Source organism: Monodon monoceros, unplaced genomic scaffold, assembly GCF_005190385.1.
Source record: "Monodon monoceros isolate NGI ecotype Baffin Bay Population unplaced genomic scaffold, NGI_Narwhal_1 Super_Scaffold_10, whole genome shotgun sequence".
In the NCBI taxonomy this organism is placed as follows: domain Eukaryota; kingdom Metazoa; phylum Chordata; class Mammalia; order Artiodactyla; family Monodontidae; genus Monodon; species Monodon monoceros.
Window position 1 is genome coordinate 48,128,670 of NW_021703766.1, and position 21,768 is coordinate 48,150,437.

General features: G+C 47.5%; 2 protein-coding genes across 2 annotated transcripts in view; both read right to left on the reverse strand.

Moving 5' to 3' along the window:
* Positions 1-8,494: 8,494 nt before the first annotated feature.
* CEACAM20 (carcinoembryonic antigen related cell adhesion molecule 20) lies at positions 8,495-21,446 on the reverse strand. The gene is given in 8 exon segments (XM_029236120.1): positions 8,495-8,588; positions 8,798-8,912; positions 11,620-11,898; positions 15,235-15,492; positions 16,822-17,115; positions 17,903-18,180; positions 18,718-18,862; positions 21,440-21,446. Coding segments are annotated over 8 exon segments (1,470 nt in total).
* Positions 21,447-21,517: 71 nt separating this feature from the next.
* Positions 21,518-21,768, reverse strand: part of LOC114903297 (carcinoembryonic antigen-related cell adhesion molecule 5-like) — a 10,271-nt gene continuing 10,020 nt past the window's right edge. The window contains 1 exon segment of the mRNA XM_029236122.1: positions 21,518-21,547. Coding sequence (XP_029091955.1) covers positions 21,518-21,547 — 30 coding nt within the window.

The following is a 21,768-nucleotide window of genomic DNA, read 5'->3' on the forward strand; positions in this document are numbered from 1 at the left end:
TACAATTCCCAGAAGGCTCGGCGGCGCGGGCGGGGTTCCAGCTCCTCAAGGAAGGCGGACACCCGGACGCGGCAACACAGGAAGAGAGAGTTAGGGTTGGGGTCCGGCTGGGGTGTGAGAGTGTGCGTGTCCGAGTTTTTGCGGGGCGCCGAGACGAGGAGCCAGATCGGAGGCCGAAGCCAAGACACCGATGCGTGGGGAGTGGCTGGCTTGGGAAAGGCCGGCCCTGGGCTCGGCTTGACGTCCAGGAGTGACAGTGAAAACGGGATCCGGAGGGAAACGGCGGGGACCCCTCCTGGGCGCCTGCTGACTTTGTCAGGCGCTTTGCGCTCACCATCTCCTTTGGTCCTCGTGGGCAGAGATAGTTGCTACAAACCCGTTATACAGTCCAGGGAGCTCCTGTCAAGCCCTTCAAGAGTCTGAAATGTTTTTGTAGTCAATAATAGTAAAATAGTAAGAATCCTTTTTTTTTTTAATTTGAGGTTTTTTTCCCCCCCTACCTATAAGGATTAAGGATCTGTTCCCCACCCCTCCTCTTTTCTCTTCGCCTTCATCTCCTGAGCGTTTTCCTGGCTCAGTTCCAGTCACGCTGGCCTTTACACTTTCTCCAACAACTCCCGCAGGCTCCCACTTCGGGACCTTAGCCTGTGCTGTTCATGCTGCCCGGCAGGCTCTTCCTCTGAGGATTCCCCCACCGTCTGGTCGTTAGGCGAATGTCACCTCTTGAGGCATTTCCCCCACCAACCATTGTAAACTTGCAAACCCACTCTTCACTCCCCACGTACTCCCTCCTCCCCCCACCGTTATTTTTTTCCCTGAAGAACTTTTCACTAACGTAGAATATATTTTAGGTGTTTTGTTGTTGTTGGTTTTGTTTTGTTTTTGGTCTGTTGTCTGTCTGCCTTCACCACGAGACCGTGCTCTCCATAAGGGAAAGGATTTATATCTATTTTGATCACTGCTGTATCCCCAGCACCTAAGATATCTGGCACATAATAGCTGCTCAACAAATATTTTGTTTTGAATAAAGGTTCCTGACCCCCCGTTAAACACTTTAACATCTTATCGCGTTAACCAGCACAATCACCCTGTGAGGAAATTGTGATGGTTATTTCCACCCCATCAGGGAGGAGGCTAAAAACTGGAGCCCTGCTATATGAAAACAGGGTATTTTTAAGCTTTTTCTTTTAACGGTGTCAAAGAACTCCTGTAGTTTTCCTCACGTGAATCTGACTTTTAACAACAAAAAATTATTGCTGTTTGAAATGTAATCTTTACCCCAAAGTTTCTTATAATTGGTTATTGTGGTTGATTTTTTAAAAACAATATTTATTTTGTATCTGGTTAACCTACTGAAATGTTACGAATTCTTACAGTATTCCATTTGATTCTCCTGGCTTCTTTAGTGAGACAGTCATCTACAGATAATACTTTCAGCTCTTCCTTAACAGTATTTTAAACCAGATATTTCCTTTTACCGAAGATGAAACTGAAGCCCAATAATATTAAGTACATTACCTTTGATTGTATTGTAAGGGCAGAGCTGGTATTTGAGTTCAGGAAGTCTGACTCTGGAGTCCATGCTCTTAACTTTTACATTATTTTGCCCCTTGCCTACACATCAGTATCTTTCCTCTACACAAGTGATGCTAAGTTTGCAAACAAGACAGAGAAAGGTTCACATTTATTCATAATAGAAGCAAAAAAAAAAAGTCTTACAAATAAATTTAGTAAGGTGTATAGAGACATTAGAAGAAACCTTCAGAACCCTACTGAGAGAGATAAAAGATGTACAAATGCCACATTACAATGGTTGTGTTGTAAAGGTGTCAAATTTTGCAGAATGATCTACAGATTCAGTACAAATAGGACAAAGTCACGATGGGGTGCTTTGAGTGTTAGCTCATCTTCCTTCTTTTCTGTTCACTTGTTTGTGTGTGTGTGTTTACTTCAAGATATTCAGACATTAAAGCATTAGTAATATATAACTTAAAACCGACTTTGTCTTTTGTTTGGTCACTTTTTTTCTTTCAAAATGAACAAATGGTAATGTTTACTGCCAGGAGCACCCAAATCCCTGACCTAACCTGAATATTATAGGGACTTTGGAACAGCCACTACCATGGAACAGGAACTCCTTCTGCAAAGATGCCCAACTAACACAGAGATTTCTCTCTCAGTTGTTTGGCAATTGGCTGAGACCCAGCTTTCATACTGAGGTTCTACTGGCAAGGAGTTGGGTGAGGACTCAACATCTATTGAAGAGCAAGGAGGTTGTAAATTCATTTGCTTTAAAGATAAAGATAAGGGAGAGGGAGAGTGTGACCTGTCCTTAGGATATTCGGGAGGAAAGCTGGGAAGAAGTCCTAGGCAGGAAAAAAAAAAAAAGGACAGTCCTTTTCCTTTGCTCAGTCCTCTACCTCAAACTATAAATGTTGGAGGGACCAGTGCTTACTGGTCGTCAGCCCCTACTCTTCTCTGTGTTATCTAGTCTCTTTGGGATCTGTAGGGGCAAGGGTTAACTCAGCAGGCCTGAGTTGCTCAAACCCTGCACATTCCCCCCAAAAAGGCCTATTTCAAAGGACTAGTTCTTGGTCAGCTTCTGGGAACTGAGCTTTTATAATGTTCTATCTGGTAGAAGTGTATTTGCGTGCCTGTACCAGTTTGTCCAGATATTTATACAACGTGATCTATAGTGAACACACCCGCTTTCCTTCTGGGGGTCGGGAGCTTCAGTGACTGACCCCCTGTAAAAACAGTGGACATTTACATTCAGGGTGAGCCTTCCTGGTTGGCAACACTTCACATGTGTTGTCACATACCGTGGGAATCCCCATGTGACTCCACAGAGAAAGGACCCTTGGAAGCTTATGCATGGTTTCCTCCAGGCTCCACTTCATTTGCACCTTTTCCCTTTGCTGATTTTACCCTCTGTCCTTTTGCTGTAATAAGCCATAACAATGAGTATGACAACTTCTAGGTCCTCTGAATCCTTTTAGCAAATCATTGAGCCTGAGGGTATTCCCGGGGACCCCCGACACAAGATCTCATCCAACCCCATAACTTCAAATCCCAGTGACAAGCCCTGCTCTATCTAGACTTTTATGAACGTTTACCTGCTTGACTCTCCAACCGATCCTTGACATGTCAAGTAAAATTCTTGATTTCCCCTCTCTATCCCAAATTTGCTCCTCCCCCATTGTTCCTTCAGAAAGTGGTCTGCCAGCCATCCAGTTGCTCTGGCCAGAAACCTGGGGGTCATCCTTGACTCCTCTTTACCTTTAGCAAATCTCATTCTCACATCTCCATCCTTGAGTCCCTCAGGATTCTAAGCATCTCACGTCTACGCCTCCGCAGGTGCCTCATTCCCATGCTTCATTCTATGTTTTTTCTTGTCATATTTTAATAGCTCCTTGTTCCTTATCCTCTACCACGATTTGAAAAGACACTGCTCATCTGACCCGTGCATACATCAGACACTGCTCATCTGACCCGTGCATACATCAGACACTGCTCATCTGACCCGTGCATACATCCCATGCTCTACTCCGGCTGACTCAGACTCACACTTCTCCCTTGGTTGCTGTGTCCATCAGTAGTCTTTGCCCATGTTTGGGATGCAGCGAATACTATGGCATCCCCTGCTTCTGGGTATCAGAACTTGGCCCTCTAATTCTAGGCTGCTTTTGCCTTGTTTCTATTGCTTTTAAAGAAACATGAGTCAAAAGCTTAAGATTTGGTGGGATCTAGGGTCCAGAGCCCGAAAAACACATTGAAATAGAATGTCACCAGGTTTACAAAGAGAATGGCTGGAATATAATATGTACGCAATAAATGTCATTGAATGTATGATTAAGCATGGCTTCTCTAGGATTTCTGGGGAAAAGATCTCTGCTTCTGTTAGATGAAGGGGTTGATTTGGCAGTACGTGTTGTGTTCTGGATTCACAAGCACCTATTACACAAAGAGAAAAGGTAAGTTCCATTTCTAGGTGGGTTTTCCTGGGCTACTTGCTGTAGGAACCCAAACTTTCTGGCATTCTCCTTCCTCATTCTTGAAAATTCTGAATGTCCCACTCCTTTCTCATTGTATGTCAGTCATGCTGGCACCTCTCCATTCCTGGAATGGTGCATGCTTCCCCACTGTGGAGGACAGACTCTAAGGTGACCCCCATTATACTCACCTTCTGGTATTCATGCCCTTACGTAATCTTCCCCTTGAAGGCAAGACCCGTGACTTGCATCTACCCATTGGAATACAGCAAAGGTGACAGGATGTACATGCTTACATGTATGTGATTCTGTTCTATAAGAGCATGACATGTGTCATGGCTTTGAAGAAGCAAGATGCAATGTTGTGAGCTGCCTACGGAGAGGGCTACTTGGCAAAGTGCAGCCTCCAGCTGACAGCCAGTAAGAAACTGAGGCCCTCTTTATGACAGCCTGCAAGGAACTGAATGCTTCCAATAACCATATGAGCTTGGATGTGGATCCTTCCCCAGTCAAGCCTCAGATGAGACCTGAGACTTGGCCAACACCTTTATTTCAGCCTTGCAGAAGACCCATCTAAGCAGTGCCTAGACTCCTGACCCCGGAAACTGTGATATAATAAATGTGTGTTATTTTAAGCCACTAAGTCTGTGGTAATCTGTTATACAGCAACAGATAACAAAGACATTCACTTCAGGTCCTTTTCACCTGATGCCCCTCGACTCAGAATGTTCTACTCCAGACGCTTTGCATTGTTTGCTCCTTCTCATCCCTTCAGAATGTAGCAGACACTGAGGGGGCTGACCTGACACTCTTCCCCATATCTTCTCCCTTGCCTGCTTCTATTGAAGAGACTGGGAAGGATAACATCTCATTTTCTCAGCCTTCCTTGCAAGAATAAATACCATGTGACAGCATTCTGACCCAAGGAGATACAAGAGGAAGTGCACTGGGTGAGATTTCCAGGAAGAGCTTTTGTTCTACTGATAAAAGGAAACAAATGCGACTCCTTTCCCCAGACCCTGATGAAGAGAGGGACCTAGAAGGCTATGTTTGTACCAGTTCACAGCTAATCGGAGAGCTGACAACTGTCAGCACAATCCATCCAACGGCTGGAGTAAGTGTGCTTCTCCTCTGAAAAATGTGAACCTAGAAAACTTTAAGTAGTAGTAGAGGATGTTGTCATATATAATCTGAAGTTATAGAGGAGTAGTGACCAGGAAGCTTGCATAGGAATTAAATCTGGACCAAAGACAATGGAACAAATTCATTGATCAGCAAAAATGAGCAACCATAAGAGAGAGAAACTTCCTGATTCCAGTCCCCATGAGGCCCACAAGTAATTTCTGACATTGAATTATCTGAGATTCCCCACTGTTCTCTCAATTAATCCACACTTTAATTAATCCGAACTACTTTCAAGGGGTTTGTCTTTCTTATTTAAAAAAACCCTAAGACATATAGACATTCACATCTTTTGAGAATGGTTCATCTGACAGGTAATGGAGCAGAATGGAATGTGATACAACAGAGTGAGATGGATTAAAGAGGAATGAACAAGAAATAGAAGGGTGGGGGTGGATTGGGAGTTTGGGATTAGCAGATGCAAACTATTATGTATATGTATAACTGAAGCACTTTGCTGTACACCAGAAACTAACACAACATTGTAAATCAACTATACTTCAGTAGGATAATTTTTTCTAAAAAGTAGAAATAGAAGGGAAGAGAGTGCAATGAAAGGAAATATAAAACAGTGAAACAGAACTGAATGGAAAGGGAAGGGATGAGGAAGGGGAAATGAAAAGATGAGAAAGAAGGAAATGGAAAGAAAATGAAGTGAATGGAAAAGAAATATACAGAATGAGAAGAAATGGAACGTGGTGGGATGAGACAAAAGCCAATCAAATGGAAATAAGTAGGGTACTGACTAGAAAGGAGTGGAATAGTAGGAAATAGAATGAATGGAGTGGATTAAATATGTGGCTGGAAAGAACAGGAATGAAATGGGACGGGAAGGGAAAGAATGGAAATGAAATAGAGTGATGGTATGGAAATGGAAAGTGATAGGAATAAAATAGACAGTAATGGAATGTGGAAGAAATGAATGGGGTGGGATTACAAGGAAAAAATAGAAATGAATAAAATGTAATAGGGAGGAGTGGGATGGAATGTAAAGGAATGGCATTGAGTGGGGTGGGTGGGAAGTGATGACAAGGAATGGAATGGGAAGAAATAAGAGGAATAAAAGAAATGAAAAGGAAATAAGAGGAATTTTATGGAAAGACATGGAGTGGGGAGGAGTGGAGTGGAATGGAATGGAAAAATAAAACTAACTGGAATGGAGAGGAAATAGCTGGAATTGAGAAGGAAATGAAGTTAAATGGATAGAAAGGAAATGGATGGAGTGAAAATAAATATAATGGAAATGTGGGATGGAGTAAAATGCAGTGGATTGGAAGGGAATGGAAGGAAATGAACCAGAAAGTGATAGGATGGAAATGGGTGGAATGGGATTGAAAAGATTTTTGAAAGGAAATCTCTTGATAGTTTATCCTACAGATTCTTTAGCAAGAAGGAAAAAGCAGATTAGCGGCAGCTCTCCAACTGTCCAAAGACTCAGTGTGGCATAAAAGTACCTCATATTTTGACTCTGTTTTCTTTTGGTAGAGTTGGGACCAAGGGATGCAACGCAAGCTTGGGCGATGGCTTCCTGGAGCCACGAGAATAGTCCCCATGGATTGTGGAAGGTGATTCCTTCTTGAAGTGAACAAAGAGATCAGTTAGGGACCACAGGTACCGTTTGCCGTAGAATCACAGCAACTGGAAAGTGCTAACTTTCACCCTTCAGAGATCCAGAGACAAAGAGATTTGACCCGGTTCTTACAAAGGATCAGAAGCAGAAATAGGTTTAGGACCCAGGGCCCTACCCCTGGCCCAGAACTCTTCCTTCTCACCTGGCTACCTCTGCAATCTCTCCTCCAAAACTTAGTTTGCACCCCATCACTTGTTAGGTCAGTGCCACTTCATTTGCAATCTGATTCCAAGCACTGGAAGTGGGGGCAGCACAGTATAGGAGCCAGAGTCCTAGAATCTGACCCAGCTCCCTGTGAGGCTTTGAGCCACTTTCGCCTCATTCCTGGCCCTGCAATGTTCAGTGAAGGATCTAGACAAGATGACTTCTCAGACTTGTCAAATATAACATTTTCAGGCTGTATTCCCTTGCGGCTTCTTTAATAACATCAAGCTGGGCCAACCTACCTCATAGAACTGCTCTGGAGGGTCTAGTGGCAGCATCTGGGGGAAAAGAAAGTAGTGACGAGGTCGTGGGGCTTGGGATAAAGGCCACCCCTGGAAGTTCTTGGAAATAGCTTAGGCCTCAGAGGCAGTTACATCCCTTCTGATTCCCAGAGCGGGTCCAGGTTAGGCATTGTCATGTTGAAGAGGAAGAAGACAAGGAGAAGAGATGAAAAAGCCATGGAAGGTCTTGAGCTCCCCAGAGAAAGCAGAGGAGGAGATGCAGAGAGACCCAAACTGCCACTGGGCATCCTCAAGGGCATATGCCTGAACCCCACGCAACCCCAAGACGTAGGACTGTAACAGCCCTGCTGGGCTGGGAAAGGGCCCGACAGTCGGGGGAACAGAAAGGGTCCCTCTGGAGCATTACCCACCTTTTTGACTTGGATTTGGCCTTGAGTGTCGGGTACATTGGCATACATAGGCATGCACCAGTCTAGGGAAAGTGAATGCCAGCCCAGGGCTGGAGTTAGGAAGAGATAGGAGGGAAGGGGCAATTTGCCCAGGTCACTTCTATGCCCAGGAAGGATGTGGCAGAAACCTTCCTTCCTTTCTCCCCCGGACTCCCCATCTCATCTCCAGTGATCTTAACCCAGGAATGTCCTGGAAATCAAGTTCTGGGTTAGATAAGCCTGTTTGATGACACAGATGAGGACAGAAGTCTAAGACTTAGCCCCAGTTGTACCAGGGTCCTCTTTAGCCTGGGTTTATCGTATATCCTCCCTGGTTTTGGTTTTCTTCTCTGTAAAACTGAGCTGAATTGGAGAGTCTCCAGCGGACGTCCACTTCATGAGCCCAGCATACCAGAATCGTAGGCCAGACATGACAAAGATGTTTCATTTTGCCTTTGGTCAATTCCCATCCATTAGCAGAGGGTGACAGAGGCACTGTGTTGACATGGACTTTGAGACTGGTTTTGAGTATAGCAGGAAGGAGTATTGTGATTGATTCTCTCAGTTTATAGCACTCAATTAACAAAGTTTTCTGAGAGTGGGGAAGAAAAGGATGGCAGCACGTTGCCGTATTTGTGTTATGGCTGTTGGAACCAATCTCAACCATTTTCCAGATGGGGACCCGGAGACTCTAAGAGTACAGGGCTTGCCCATGATGTCAGAGTGACTTGGGGGTAAGCTGGGGGCAGAGGCCTGGGCTCTCTGCACCAACCTCTTCTCCAGACCTCACTGCTGCCCTGGGCATCAGCTATGGAGTCACTTACTGCGACCGGGCTCTGCAAGGTGATGCTCTTCAGAGGTGGGTGTCGTGACCTCATAGATGGGTTCCTCTGTTGTTCTCCTTGAGGGCCTGAAAACCCAAGACCCTCGTTCTTCTGTGCCTCTAGTCCTTGCCCATCTGCACAGGCTCCACCTATATCCCCATGTACATTTTGGGCAATGTGCCAAACCCTCTCAATTCCCCACGTGCCATGGATACCGCTCAGCACCAAGGTCAGCAACACTTCTGCCAGTCAGGTCCCCTGTGGGCCACACCCCCTATCCTATTCCCAGGTTTACCCTTTGGCATTTCTGATGTAGAGGAAACAGCCCAGCCCTGTGGCCAGAGCAATGACAGCCTGGATCCCGATGATAATGCCAGCGATGGCCCCTTCAGAGAGGGATGACCCAGGACCTGGGCAAGGAGAGAGAATCAGGACCTGGGCATGACACACCCTCATCCCTGTCCCCAGCCCCATTCCCAAGTTTGTGGCTTTATCTCCACTTGACAATTTGATGAGCACTTGTTTCCCAGCCATCGGGAAGCTGAAGTTTGTGGTAGTAATAGAATCATTTCTGGAGTCAAACAGCCTAAGTTCACATCTCAGCTGTGTGACTTTGGCCATGTCATGCTACTTAACCACTCCGTGTGTCCATTGGCTCTTCTGTAAAGAGAGATAATATGAAGCCTACTCTATATGGTTGCTAAAAAGATTAAACGTATATGTATTCATGTTCAGTATATGCAATGTTTAGTATGTTCAATGTAGGTGAAGTATTTACACCTACAGTGATCAGTCAATGTTGGTGTGACGATGTTACTAACTAGGATGATGGATTAATATGGCCTTCAGGGCTTCCCTGGTGGCGCAGTGGTTGAGAGTCCGCCTGCCGATGCAGGGGACACGGGTTCATTCCCCGGTCCGGGAAGATCCCACGTGCCGCGGAGCGGCTGGGCCCGTGAGCCATGGCCGCTGAGCCTGCGCGTCCGGAGCCTGTGCTCCACAACGGGAGAGGCCACAGCAGTGAGAGGCCTGCGTACCGTAAAAAAAAATATATATATATATATATATATACGGCCTTCAGAGAGACAAAAGGGCTTTGGCAACCAGAGACCTGGCTTTCCCCCGAGTGAGTCACCTTTGACTCTCTGGGGCCCTGTGGACACAGACAAAAGTAACTACTCTTCCTGAGTCTCATTTTCTCATCTGCAAAGTGGGGGAAATGGTACCTACTGCATAAGGATGTTGCAAAGATGAAATGAGATCATGAATGTTCATGCCTGGCACCCAGTGATTGATTAATAAATGGCAGTTGTTATCATGAACATTGGCCTACTGTTTACCCATCCCGCTTTTGCCCAGAACCTTTCTCAAAGGAGCGAAGGAGCCACAGGAATTAAAAAGGCAGCCACACGAGGGTCAGGGGTATGAGGAAAAGATTCTGCTTTGGACGGGCAGGAGGGGGCTTCCTAGATGCCTTAGGAGTTCTTTGTTTTATTCTCTGAGTATCCATTTCTTTAAATGTTAAACAAGCATAGTAATCTGTAACCCTACAGGCTTTTGAGAAGATTAAATGAGATCACATGTAAAAGTACCAGCACAGTGCCCAACACTTAGGAGGCGCTTTATAAAAGGCAACGACGATGATGATAGAAGCTGCCATCTACCAAGCTCTAAGCTCCAAGAGCCCTTCATACATGATCTAATTCAAACCCTACAACATCCCTCTGAGCATCAAACAAACTCACTGCTTCCTCCTTTGAGCCTCTGTTTCTCATCCATCAAATGGTCTTAACAAGACCAGAGCGTTGTTCTGAAGACTGAATGAGGTAATTTGGAAAGCTGTATGGGGTCCTCTACTTTGCAGACAACTAAGAACACTGCTCTTGTGGGAATCCCCTGGCGGTCCAGTGGTTAGGACTCCTCGCTCCCACTGCAGGGGCCCGGGTTCGATCCCTGGTTCGTGGAACTAAGATCCTGCGGCCAAAACAACAACAGTAACACTGCTCTTGAGATGGCCAGCGGGTTTTTAAAACCCTAGTGATGGGGCTTTAGTCTCTAAGTCTCAATCTCTCCTGAACGGTGGAAATACCAACAGGCCTGCCTCATAGCTGACTGGCAAGGAGTACCCAAGAAATGTTTGCTGATAATACATATGGAAAGGCTTACTTCAGGGTGTGACACAGGCTCGATAAAGAATAGTTTTATTTAGCAAACACAATATGCCAGGCACTGCCATAAGAACTTTACAAATGTTAATTAATCTTCAACAGCGCTTTGATGTAAACACAACTATTATGTTTGTTTTACAGACAAGGAATCAGAGGCCCAGAGAGGTTAAGTAGCATGCCCAAGGTCACACAGCATTGGAGTCAGGATGTGAACAGCGACTGGCGAGCAGCGACACTATGTTGTCCTCTCAAGAACTCAAGGCAGGACTTCCCTGGTGGCGCAGTGGTTAAGAATCCGCCTGCCAACGCAGGGGACACGGGTTCGAGCCCTGGTCTGGGAAGATCCCACATGCCGCGGAGCAACTAAGCCCATTGCCACAACTACTGAAGCCCGTGCTCCTCAACAAGAGAAACCACCGCAATGAGAAGCCCGCGCACCACAATGAAGAGCAGCCTCTGCTCACCGCAACTAGAGAAAGCCCGCGTGCAGCAACGAAGACCCAACACAGCCAAAAATAAAAATAAATTTATTAAAAAAAAAAAAAACTCAAGGCAGAAATACAGGGGCTCTTTGCCAGTCACACCCAGGTTGTTATTAATATAATTCCTGACCCCACCTATCAGCTCACTCCTTCTCTCATTGGCAATCTCCCTGACTCACTGTACTTCTAAACAATTCTGAAAGGTAGGCATCATAAACCCCATTTACAGATAGGAAAACTGAGGCTCAGAGCAGCCTGGAGAGTTTGCCAGGGCACACAGGTAGGAAGTAGAGGTTCTAGAGCCTGAGTGTTAGCACTCAGGACTCAACAGCTCCGGATTAGGAACCTGCCCTTGCAGGACAGTCATTGCCACACCCCAGCCCACGGTAAGGGAAGATCAGATTGCTGAGGCCAGCATCAGGAAAAGTCACCTGGACCCAAGGAGAAGATGTACCTGAAAGACTCACCTATCACTCTGACCAGGACTGAGGCAGAGCGGGCCAGGTGTGTGAGAGAGTTAAAAGCTGTGCAGCTGTAAATCCCTTGGTGTTCCCAAGTCAGGGCCTCGATGACCAGCTGTTCCCCCGTACAGACACTCGTGGAAGGTTCAAGGGTCCAGTGAAACTCAGCATCCGGCTGGGATTCAGCCCGACACTGCAGGGTCAGGCTGGAGTTGAGCTCCGCCTTGATGGTGTTGACCACCTTGGACGCCGACCCCCTGGTGATGTCCACTCGATCAGGGCCATCTGTGTGCAGATCCAAATGCTATGCACCCATCCTCCACTGGCGAGATGTCCTATTTCACCCCATTCAATTCCACATTGGAAGTTCTGCCTTTTTTTTTTTTTCCTTCTCAATTCTAACTAAGGGAATTCCAGGCTGTAACCTGGAAAACAAGGGCTCTTCAACTGCTGTTGAAAGGAATCTCAGCAAGAGAAGAAGAAGAAAATGCTCCCCTTTCCTCCTTAGCTGCCGAGCAAACAGACTGTATTCCACAACATGGAGGGGGGAAAAATTCAAAACAAACGAAATTAAAATCAAAAACGAAAACCTCTGCCATTGCAAAAGTGAATTCTAACAAAGGAGCCTCATAAGACATCCAGGCTTCAGAAATTGTTGCTGTGTCCTGTGTATGTAGCCCCTAACTTCCAAAATGTTTACAATTCTGATGGAATCTCTTAATAACAAACAGCCCGGTGACAATATCTAAATTTACATCTCCATGTATTCACAAAGGTAGAGATGCCTGTGGATTTTCTTTTTTAAGCCAGAAGGGGACCAATGGTGCTTGGCTCTCCTCCCATAGACATGAAGGAAACAAAGGAAATGGCTGTTGGATTTCTCATGCAAAACCAAGAGTTTGAGTCTTGTCTTATTGAAATGAATGTGAACTACTGGAAAGAAGGATGCAAAGAGATTCTAGTTGGGGCATTCCAGGAGATGAGGAAAATCTTGCCCTTGTCCCTAAATATCCTTTGAATCTGTTCATTTCTTTCCATCCTAACCCCATGGCCATCAGGATCCCTCATTTGCCCCCATCCTGGTGTCCCCATCCTGGTCTCAAATCCTGCACACAGCAGCTACAGATGTCTTCCTAAGTACAAACTTGACACTAACCCTCCCCTGCCCAGAACTGTCCATGGCTCCCTAGGGTCCTTGGGACAAAGCCCACGGCTGATGAACTCATTCACAAGGTCCCTGTAGACCCCTCCAGTCCCACCACTCACCTCTCCACACCTCCCACTTTCAATCCTTGAATAAGATCCTAATTGGATAGGGCGGGTGGGAGGGAGGGAGACACAAGAGGGAAGAGATATGGGGATATATGTATAGCTGATCCACTTTGTTATAAAGCAGAAACGAACTCACCATTGTAAAGCAATTATACTCCAAGAAAGATGTTTTAAAAAAAAAAATAAAAAAGATCCTACTTGGATATTCCATTGCATCAGAGGCATCGCATACTCTCTTCCTTCTCTGGAATACTCTTCTCCTGAGTCTGCTCTACCTAGCTAACTTACGTGTCCTTCGGGTCTCGCGGTAGATACCACCTCTCATGGTGAGTCTTCCCACATCCGCCAGACTGGGTGGGGGCTCCCTTTGGGTTCCCCAAATCTCTGGTCCCATGGCAGGACCTATCACACTGTATTTTCTTTGTCTGATTATTGACCTCCCAATCCTGAGTAGGCTGTGAGCTCTGAAAGTCACAGCTAACATCAAGTGCCTTACTTGCTGCTCAGCATACAGAGAGAACAAAGTAGACATTTTTGGTTTCATGACCAGAGTTGGAAAGAAAGAGGAGAGAGCAAGAAAGGAAGGGAGGGGACTTCCCTGGTGGTCCCGTGGTAAAGAATTCGCCTTGCAATGCCAGTTCCATCCCTGATGGGGGAACTAGGACCCCACGCTCCACAACTACCGAACTCACGTGCCTCAACTAGAGAGCCCACATGCTGCAACTACAGAGCCCACGCGCCCTGGAGCCTGTGCACCACGCACCACAACTAGAGAGAGAAAACCCGCACAACACAACTAGAGAGAGGCCTGCGAGCCACAAGGAAAGATCCCACATGCTGCAACTAAGACCCGATACGCCCCCCCCCCGCCGCAAAAAAAAAGGAAGGAAGGGAAAGCAATGTATTTAAGCCATGTCTCTATCCCCCTGCTGTGTAATGTGCACATTAACACACATGTCAGAGGAATTCAAGGAGGCCCAGGTGACCAGAGAGGTCAAGTATGGGAACAGAAGAAGCTGGGAGAGTGGGGTAGGCCACACAGGGTAGTGTGTGGTCTACCCCACTCTCTCTCCCTGCAGAGACCTCTTCTCCCCCAGTCTTCTCGAGCTCAGTTCAGGGCTTCTTCATCCTTTGAGCAGCTCAGGCAAAAAAACCTTTGGAGTCATTCTTGACCACTCCTTTCCTCTCTTGCTTCAGGTCAATGAGCAGCAGATCCTGTGAGTTTGATATATAAAATATATTCACGGCTGACTTCTCATCACCCACAGTTGCCACTGGCTCAGCCCCATCATCTCTTGATGGATGACTGTGGCCACCACGGGAGGGTGCCTCACAGACCTCCAATGGTAAGAGTGTGATTGACCAAGAGCCCAGCTGCTGTACCCCCAGATTCACTCCCAGGCCTTTCCTGGGCTGCACCCTGCCAGTACCTGAGTGTGTTGAGGAAACTAAGGCAGACCCCTTCCTGGGAGACATGGGCACCCCGAGAGTCTTGATGATGTTCCTTAGACTACATGGCAGTCCACACACTCCCATCCAACCCTCTCTCCCTTTCTTCCTCACTCGGAGTCAGGCTTAGATCTCAGTCTGATGGCCCTCCCAGCCTTTTTAGGTTCCCTCCCTACAGGAGCATTCCCTTAATAAAATCCTTGCACGTATAATCTTATTTTGAGATCTGTCTCCATGGACCCAGACAAACACAACTCTTTCTACTATCACCTCGTCCCTCTCCCCTGCTTCCAGCCCCTAGACAAGGGCCAGAGAGACCCTGTGCAAACCCAAGTCTAATCCTATCTCTCCTCTGCTCAGAGCCTTCTGTGGCTCCTAGTGTCCTCACCATGGCCCACAGGACCTGTGTGGCCTACCCCACTCTCCCAGCTTCTTCTGTTCCCACACTTGACCTCTCTGGTCACCTGGGCCTCCTTGAATTCCTCTGACATGCCAAGCACAGTCCCATCTCACGTGCTGTTCCCTCCCCTGGAACTCACTTCCCTTGGCTAGCTGCACGGCTCACTCCCAGCCTCCTCCTGCAGAAACACCCCCTCCTCTGGGAAGCCTCCCCTGACCACCCCAGCTAGGACTGCAACACCTCCCCAATGTCCCAGCCTTGCCTGCCTTTCGTGCCGCCTCTAGTGCCATCTGACACACCAGGAATCTCCCTTGCTTAGCTGTTTATGGTCTGTCTCCCCCACTAGAACGTAAGCTCCATGAGGGTTGTCTTGTCCAGTGCCCAGACATGCCTGGCACAGAACAGGTATTCAATAATTATGGAATGAGTGGCTGGAAGGAAGAACTTAAGCAGGGGAGGGAGAAGGGAGGAGAAGAAGGTCCAGGCTCGGGGCGACTCACAGCTGATGTTCAACTTGAGGGGGTCACTCCATACCCGGCTGCTCCAGTTCCAGACCTCACACTCATAGGGCCCTGTGTCATTGCACTGAAGGCCACGGATGACCAGGGTCCTGTTGTCAGCTGACAGCACCAGGTGCTTGCTGGGCAGAAGGAGCTGGCCCCGCAGGAACCACTGGACTGCAGCTCCCTTAGGGGTGGCCTGGCAGGTCAGGGCCACCAGCTGGTTCAGAGGCAAGACGCAAGGCTTGGTCAGCCTTTCTGGAAACACATAGAGAGACAGGATGGGGTCCAGGGTCCCTTTGTCAGTCTCCCACCCATATGGGGCCCGCAGAATTTTCCAGGGATGTGTGTATATGTTGTGGGTGGTGTGTGTGTGTATATGTGTTTTGCATATGACTGTATTGTGTGGGTGGTACATCTAAGTCTTTTGTGTATGAGTGTGTGTTGTGTGACAATTATGTGAATGTGTCATGGGTTTTGTGTGTATGGAGAGTGTGTGGTATGTGGACGTGTTTTGTGTGTGAGTTGTGCTTTGTGTCTATTTATATGTGTGTGTTGTGTGTATATGTTTTGTGACTGTGGTAGGGTCTGTGGTAAATGTATATATTGTACTGTGTGCATATATGCTTTGTGTATCACTGAATTGTGTGTGTGGTACAGCTATGCATTGTGTGTGTGTTCCGTGTCATTGTGCATGTGTTGATGGTGTTGAATGTATGGCATGTGGGGTGTTTTCTGTGTTGTACATGAGGATGTCGAGTGTCTATGATGTGTGTGTGTGTGCGTCTATTGTGTGCATATTATATTTTGTGTGTATGTGTTTTACGGGAGAATATGTTGTGTGTCTGTGGTATTGTTTGCTCCATATGTGAGATACGTGTCTGTGTTTTGTGTGTGAGCATTGTGTATGTATATGTGTGAGTGCATGGTATGTACATGTTGTGGGTTTGTGTGTATGGTATGTGTATGCGTTGTGTGTCTGTGATGTGTTATGTACTGTGTGTTTCATGTATTGTGTGTGTCTGTTGGGTACGTGTTATATGTATCTTGTGTGAGTGTGTGTATTCTGTGCTTTTGTATGTTGTGTGTGAGTTGTATGTGTCTGTGGTGCACATGTGTGAGCGTGCTATGCGTGTGTGATTGGTTTGTTTTTTTGGCCGCACTGTGCAGCATGCGGGACCTTAGTTCCCCGACCAGGGATCGAACCTGTGCCCCCTGCAGTGGAAGCGCGGCGTCTTAACCACGAGACCGCCAGGGAAGTCCCCTGCATGTGTGATTGTTATTTGTGTGTGTGTCCCTATGTGTGTATGGGGTCTGTGAGTGTTGTGTTAGTGTTTGTATGTATAGAGAATCGCCTCCCCCACTTCCAGAGAATCAAGTGACAGACGCCCCACAGAGAGCCTACAAGGCCTTCTAGAGGATGTGTCAAGCCAGGACCCAGGTCCTTGCCTGTGGCCAGAGCCATGATCTGCCACCAGCCACATGGGAAGTCCCCACTCCACTGGGTCCTCCTCAAACTCTCAGATATTGGTGTAGCTCTGATTCTCAGAGAAACAAAGGAGAGAAATATAGGGAAAAGAGACTCACCAAGGAGGTGGAATTTAAGAGTAGCCTTGTGGGACAGCTGGGTGGCACTGTTGGACACCAAGCAGCTGTACGTGCCCTCGTGTTCCCTGGACACGGCATAGATGGTAAATGTGCTTGCAGTGAGAAACGAGCTCGTGATGGGCTTGGAGTCATTGGGGAAAAACCATAAATAGGCAGTGGGTGGGTGAGACTGAGTTTCTACTGAGAAGGTCACATTGCTGCCCTCTATCACCTCAACTGCCTCCCCGTTGGGTACACCGGACTCCACCTTGATTTTGACGGGGTCAGGGCCATCTGGGAGGACAAGAACAATTGTAGCAGTAATAACAGCGTCAGTGACAGCTCTCTTAGGGAGACGTAGACAGTCGATAACATTAATTTTTCTCTTCTCCCCACTCAAGCTCTAGAAACATTACAAAGAAGATGCAAGAGTCTGACAGTGATGACATGTCAGCTTCATCCCTGGGTAAAGCGGGATTGGAAGAAATATCTAAAACATGCCAGCAAATGCTCTTTCCTCACCACTACTTGGCAATATTTTGGATCAAACAGCCGAAGGTTAAGGAGCTCAGTTTTAGGTATGTCAAGTTGGACATTCCCAGGAGAATCCAAGCAGAGACATCAAACAGTTATACGTCTGGAGTTAAAGCGTGGACAAGTCCGCATTCGGATGGTACTTAAAGCTGCGAGACTGGGGACTCCCCTGGTGGCCAGTGGTTGGGAATCCGCCTGCCAATGCGGGAGACACGGGTTCCAGCCCTGGTCCGGGAAGATCCCACATGCTAAGGAGCAGCTAAGCCCGTGCGTCACTATTGAGCCCGTGCGCTGCAACTGCTAAAGCCTGCACGCCTAGAGCCCATGCTCCGTAACAGGAGAAGCCACCGCAGTGAGAAGCCCGCGCACCGCAACAAAGAGTAGCCCCCACTCGCTGCAACTAGAGAAAGCCCGCGTGCAGCAACAAAGACCCAACACAGCCATAAATTATTTAAATAAATAAATAAACAATAAAGCTACCAGACTGAATGAGATCACCAAGGAAGTGGGTGCTGGGGAGGGGCTGGGAGAATGGAAAGGGACTCACAGTTCACAACCAGGAAGGTGGGGTCGCGGCTCATGACATGGAGGACACCTCAAACTTCACATTGGTAAGTCCCGGTGTCTTCCCGCTGGACAGGGAAGATGGTGAGGGTCTTGCCATCTGTGGACAGCTGCATGCACTCATGGAACACCAGGGGCTGATTGTTGGAGACCCAGTGGATGGTAATGTTGACATCTTTGGGGTCACAGTAGAAGGTCACATTTCCCCTGTGCTCTATGGCTGTGCCCTGGCTGATTGAAATGGTGGGCTTGGCCAGCGATTCTACAGAGGAAGAAACAGAGAGAGGGAAACAAGAGTCAGAGACACAGATAAAGGAAGACCAAGCAAGATATAGTCACAGAGGGCCCCAGAGAAACAAGGGTGGGTTGGAATTGCATGCAGACACCCTGGAGCTCCATGACTGGGCTCAAATGCTGGATCTACTTCTCATTCTAGGTGTGATCTTGAGCCACTCACTCCCCCTCTCCAAGGCCCATTAAACGGGATGGTACAAATCAAATGGAGGGTCTGGGATATGACAGTGGGTCATGCAAAGAAATCAAGCTTGTAACACGGATGACAGCCAGGTCCCCCAACCCACTTCTTAGCCAACCTTCCCCACCCACAGCCATGATAGCCACAGCCCACATCTTTACCACGCCCCACCCCCAGCTTCGACACAAATGATCGGACCAGTTGTTGCTGAGTGAGTGAGTGAGCCAATCAGGTGTGTCATGTTGGGGCTTTGGGCATGGAACCCTGATGGGCGCTTGAGGTGTGGAGACAGAGATCAGAATGACAGCCTTGTTTTCTGTGCCCTGAATCTACCATGAGTCTAGGGTGACCAAGGGGTCCCAAATATAGACGGAACAACACCCTTCTCACTTTGGGTGACTTCAAGCAGGTTGGCATCAGGGGTGAGCTGGGCTGTAGCTGGCAGGCTCCACACGGTCAAAAGTGAGGCTGGAGGGGAAAGAGGAGGCATTCAGGGAGGAAGAGGTGTGTTGGGGGTGCCCAGTTACGGTCTTCCTAAGTGGAGGGAGGTCTGAGGTCATGGATGGGGCCCTCCACCCCTAGAGGCTTGACTTCTACCCATTACTTATTGGCCGCGTGACTTGAGGCATGTTTTCATCTTCTCTGAACCTCAATTTCCCCATCTGTAAAATAGGAATAATATCGTCTGCCTCCTAGGATTGTTGTGGGTGGTAATGAACACTGTGAAGCTTTAACTGGGTCTCCTGGGGGTTACTGTGCTCTCTCCAACGGTGCCCACTCCGTGGAAGATGCATGGTCAGCCTCCCGCTTCCACAGGGAGGTAAACAAATGCTCAGATTGGTGAAGTCACTTTCCAAGGCCAGATAGTAAGTGTCAAAAGCTAACTGGAACCTGGCCTGCCAGACCTTAAAGACTGCGCTCTCAACACCGTGCAATTCCTCTGGTCCAGGAATGGGCACAGAGCCAACCCCTGATAAAGGGGAACTTCTTTTATTATCTTTGATGGGAGAAATTAACCTTTCGTACTTCCTTATACTTGCCCTCAGGCAGAGATCTCCCTTGCACAGGGGAAGGAAAGGGAACAAGGTAGTAGGAGCTTCCAGTTTTCCATGTGGCCATTTTGCACACAGTTTTGTGGAAACTTAAAGACTGTGGGCATAGATGGGGAGCCTCAACCCCAGCAGCCATGCCCATGCGCAGCTGACCTTGACATTCCCCCCCTTGCCCTAACCATCAGCCCAATTAACAGAGGCTGGCAGCTATGCCCTTCTCTACCCCTCAAATGACCCCAGTTTAGCCCAAGCACTGCCCCATCCCCTGCTCAGTCAGGTTAAGGGCATGGGCTCTTAGTATATTTGGGAGCAAATATGGACTCTGCTGCTTACTTTCTCTATTATCATGGGCAAGGGGCTTTCTCTTTGTGAGCCTCAGTTTCTTCAACTGCGAAATGGGGAGAATAGTAGAACTTAGTTTATCAGGTTATTGTGAGGTCTGATATCAGATATGACAGTTCAGAGTAAGTGTCAGTCACTATTATTAGTACTGTTGTTTGTTTGTTTGTTTATTCGCTGCACTGTACGGCATGCAGGATCTTGGTTTCCCAACCAGGGATCAAACCCAAGCCCCCTGCAGTGGAAGTGCAGAGTCTTAACCACTGGACCACCAGGGAAGTCCCATAGTATTATACTATTGTTATTATCACTATTATTATCATTATTATTTCCTGTGCTTGTATTTCTCTATCTTCAATGCTATTAGAGGTAAAGCCCATAGGCTCAGAGCCTGACTCCCTGGGTTCTGAATCCCACTTTTGCTGTTTATTTGGGCAAGTGATGTCCTCTGTCTGAGTCTCAGTTTCCCCATTTGTAAAACAAGGGTAATAATAGTTCCCGCCTCATAACTGTCATAGGATAAATGAAAGAATGTGAGTGAAAGCATCAACAGTGGGCCTCATCATACCCATCTGAAAGAGGAAACTTCTCTCTCTGCAAATCCTCCACCTGGACCCTTTCCCCCCGCCCCCTCCCCAGAGGGCCCTGCCTTCTGTCTCTCCAGGAGGAGGCAAATTTCAAAGGAAAACCCACAGATCATGGGGCTGATAAATGTCAGACCCCCATCCCCAGGAGGACTGCAAAGCCCCTGCAGCCTGCCGGGCTCGGCCAGGAAGCTCCAACCGGAGGGAAGGGCTGGTCTCAGGGCCACACAGCAAAGCCGGGCTGAGTCCTCACCTCTGCACGCCACACATTGCAAAATCATGTCTTTGCCTCCAAGACGCTTTTATAAAAGTTGAAGGATAGTTGATTTACAATGTTGTGTTACTGTCTGGTGTAGAGCGAAGTGATTCATACACACACACATGCATATACATATTTATGTATAGTATATATATATATACACACGCATATACATATATGTATAATATATATACACACGCATATATACTATATACACACATATACATATATGTGTATAATATATATACACATGCACATACATATATATGTATAATATATATACACACATATACAAATATAGGTATAATATATATACACACACATATACATACATATGTCTAATATATATATTCTTTTTCCGATTCTTTTCCATTACAGGTTATTACAAGATATTGAATGCAGTTCCCTGTGCTGTACAGTAGGACCTTGCTGTTTATCTGTTTTATATACAGTAGTGTGTATCTGTTAATCCCAAACTCCAAATGTATCCCTCTCCCCCTGCTTTCCCCTTTGGTAACCATAAATTTGTTTTCTACATCTGTGAATCTGTTTCTGTTTTGTTTTTTGTTTTTTTGCAGTACGCGGGCCTCTCACTGTTGTGGCCCCTCCCGTTGCGGAGCACAGGCTCCGGACGCGCAGGCTCAGCGGCCATGGCTCACGGGCCCAGCCGCTCCGCGGCATGTGGGATCTTCCCGGACCTGGGCACGAACCCGTGTCCCCTGCATCGGCAGGCGGACTCTCAACCACTGTGCCACCAGGGAAGCCCTACAGAGGTATTTTAACAGATTCCAAGCTCCTCCCTCCCCCTTACCCCCCATCCTCACTCCCCCCGCCCCCAGCCCTGGTTCCAACGTATCTGGTGACCCCCTGTCAGCAATAATGACCTGACTTATGGGTGAGAAAACACAGCTGCCCTGATCTGGAGGGGAAGGCAAAGGAGAGAGGATTTAGGTTCTGCCCCAGGGCTGGGGGTGGGGAAGGGGGGCCCAGTATAAGGGGCGTAGTTGTTCACTGCCTCCCCGTGACAAGGAATGAAATCCTTTGGTCTAGTGTTGGAGGCCTCCACGATACAACCCCTGCCAGCCTTCCGACCATGAGTGCGCATCACCACCCCTCTCCCTCCACACTCCCCATCACACA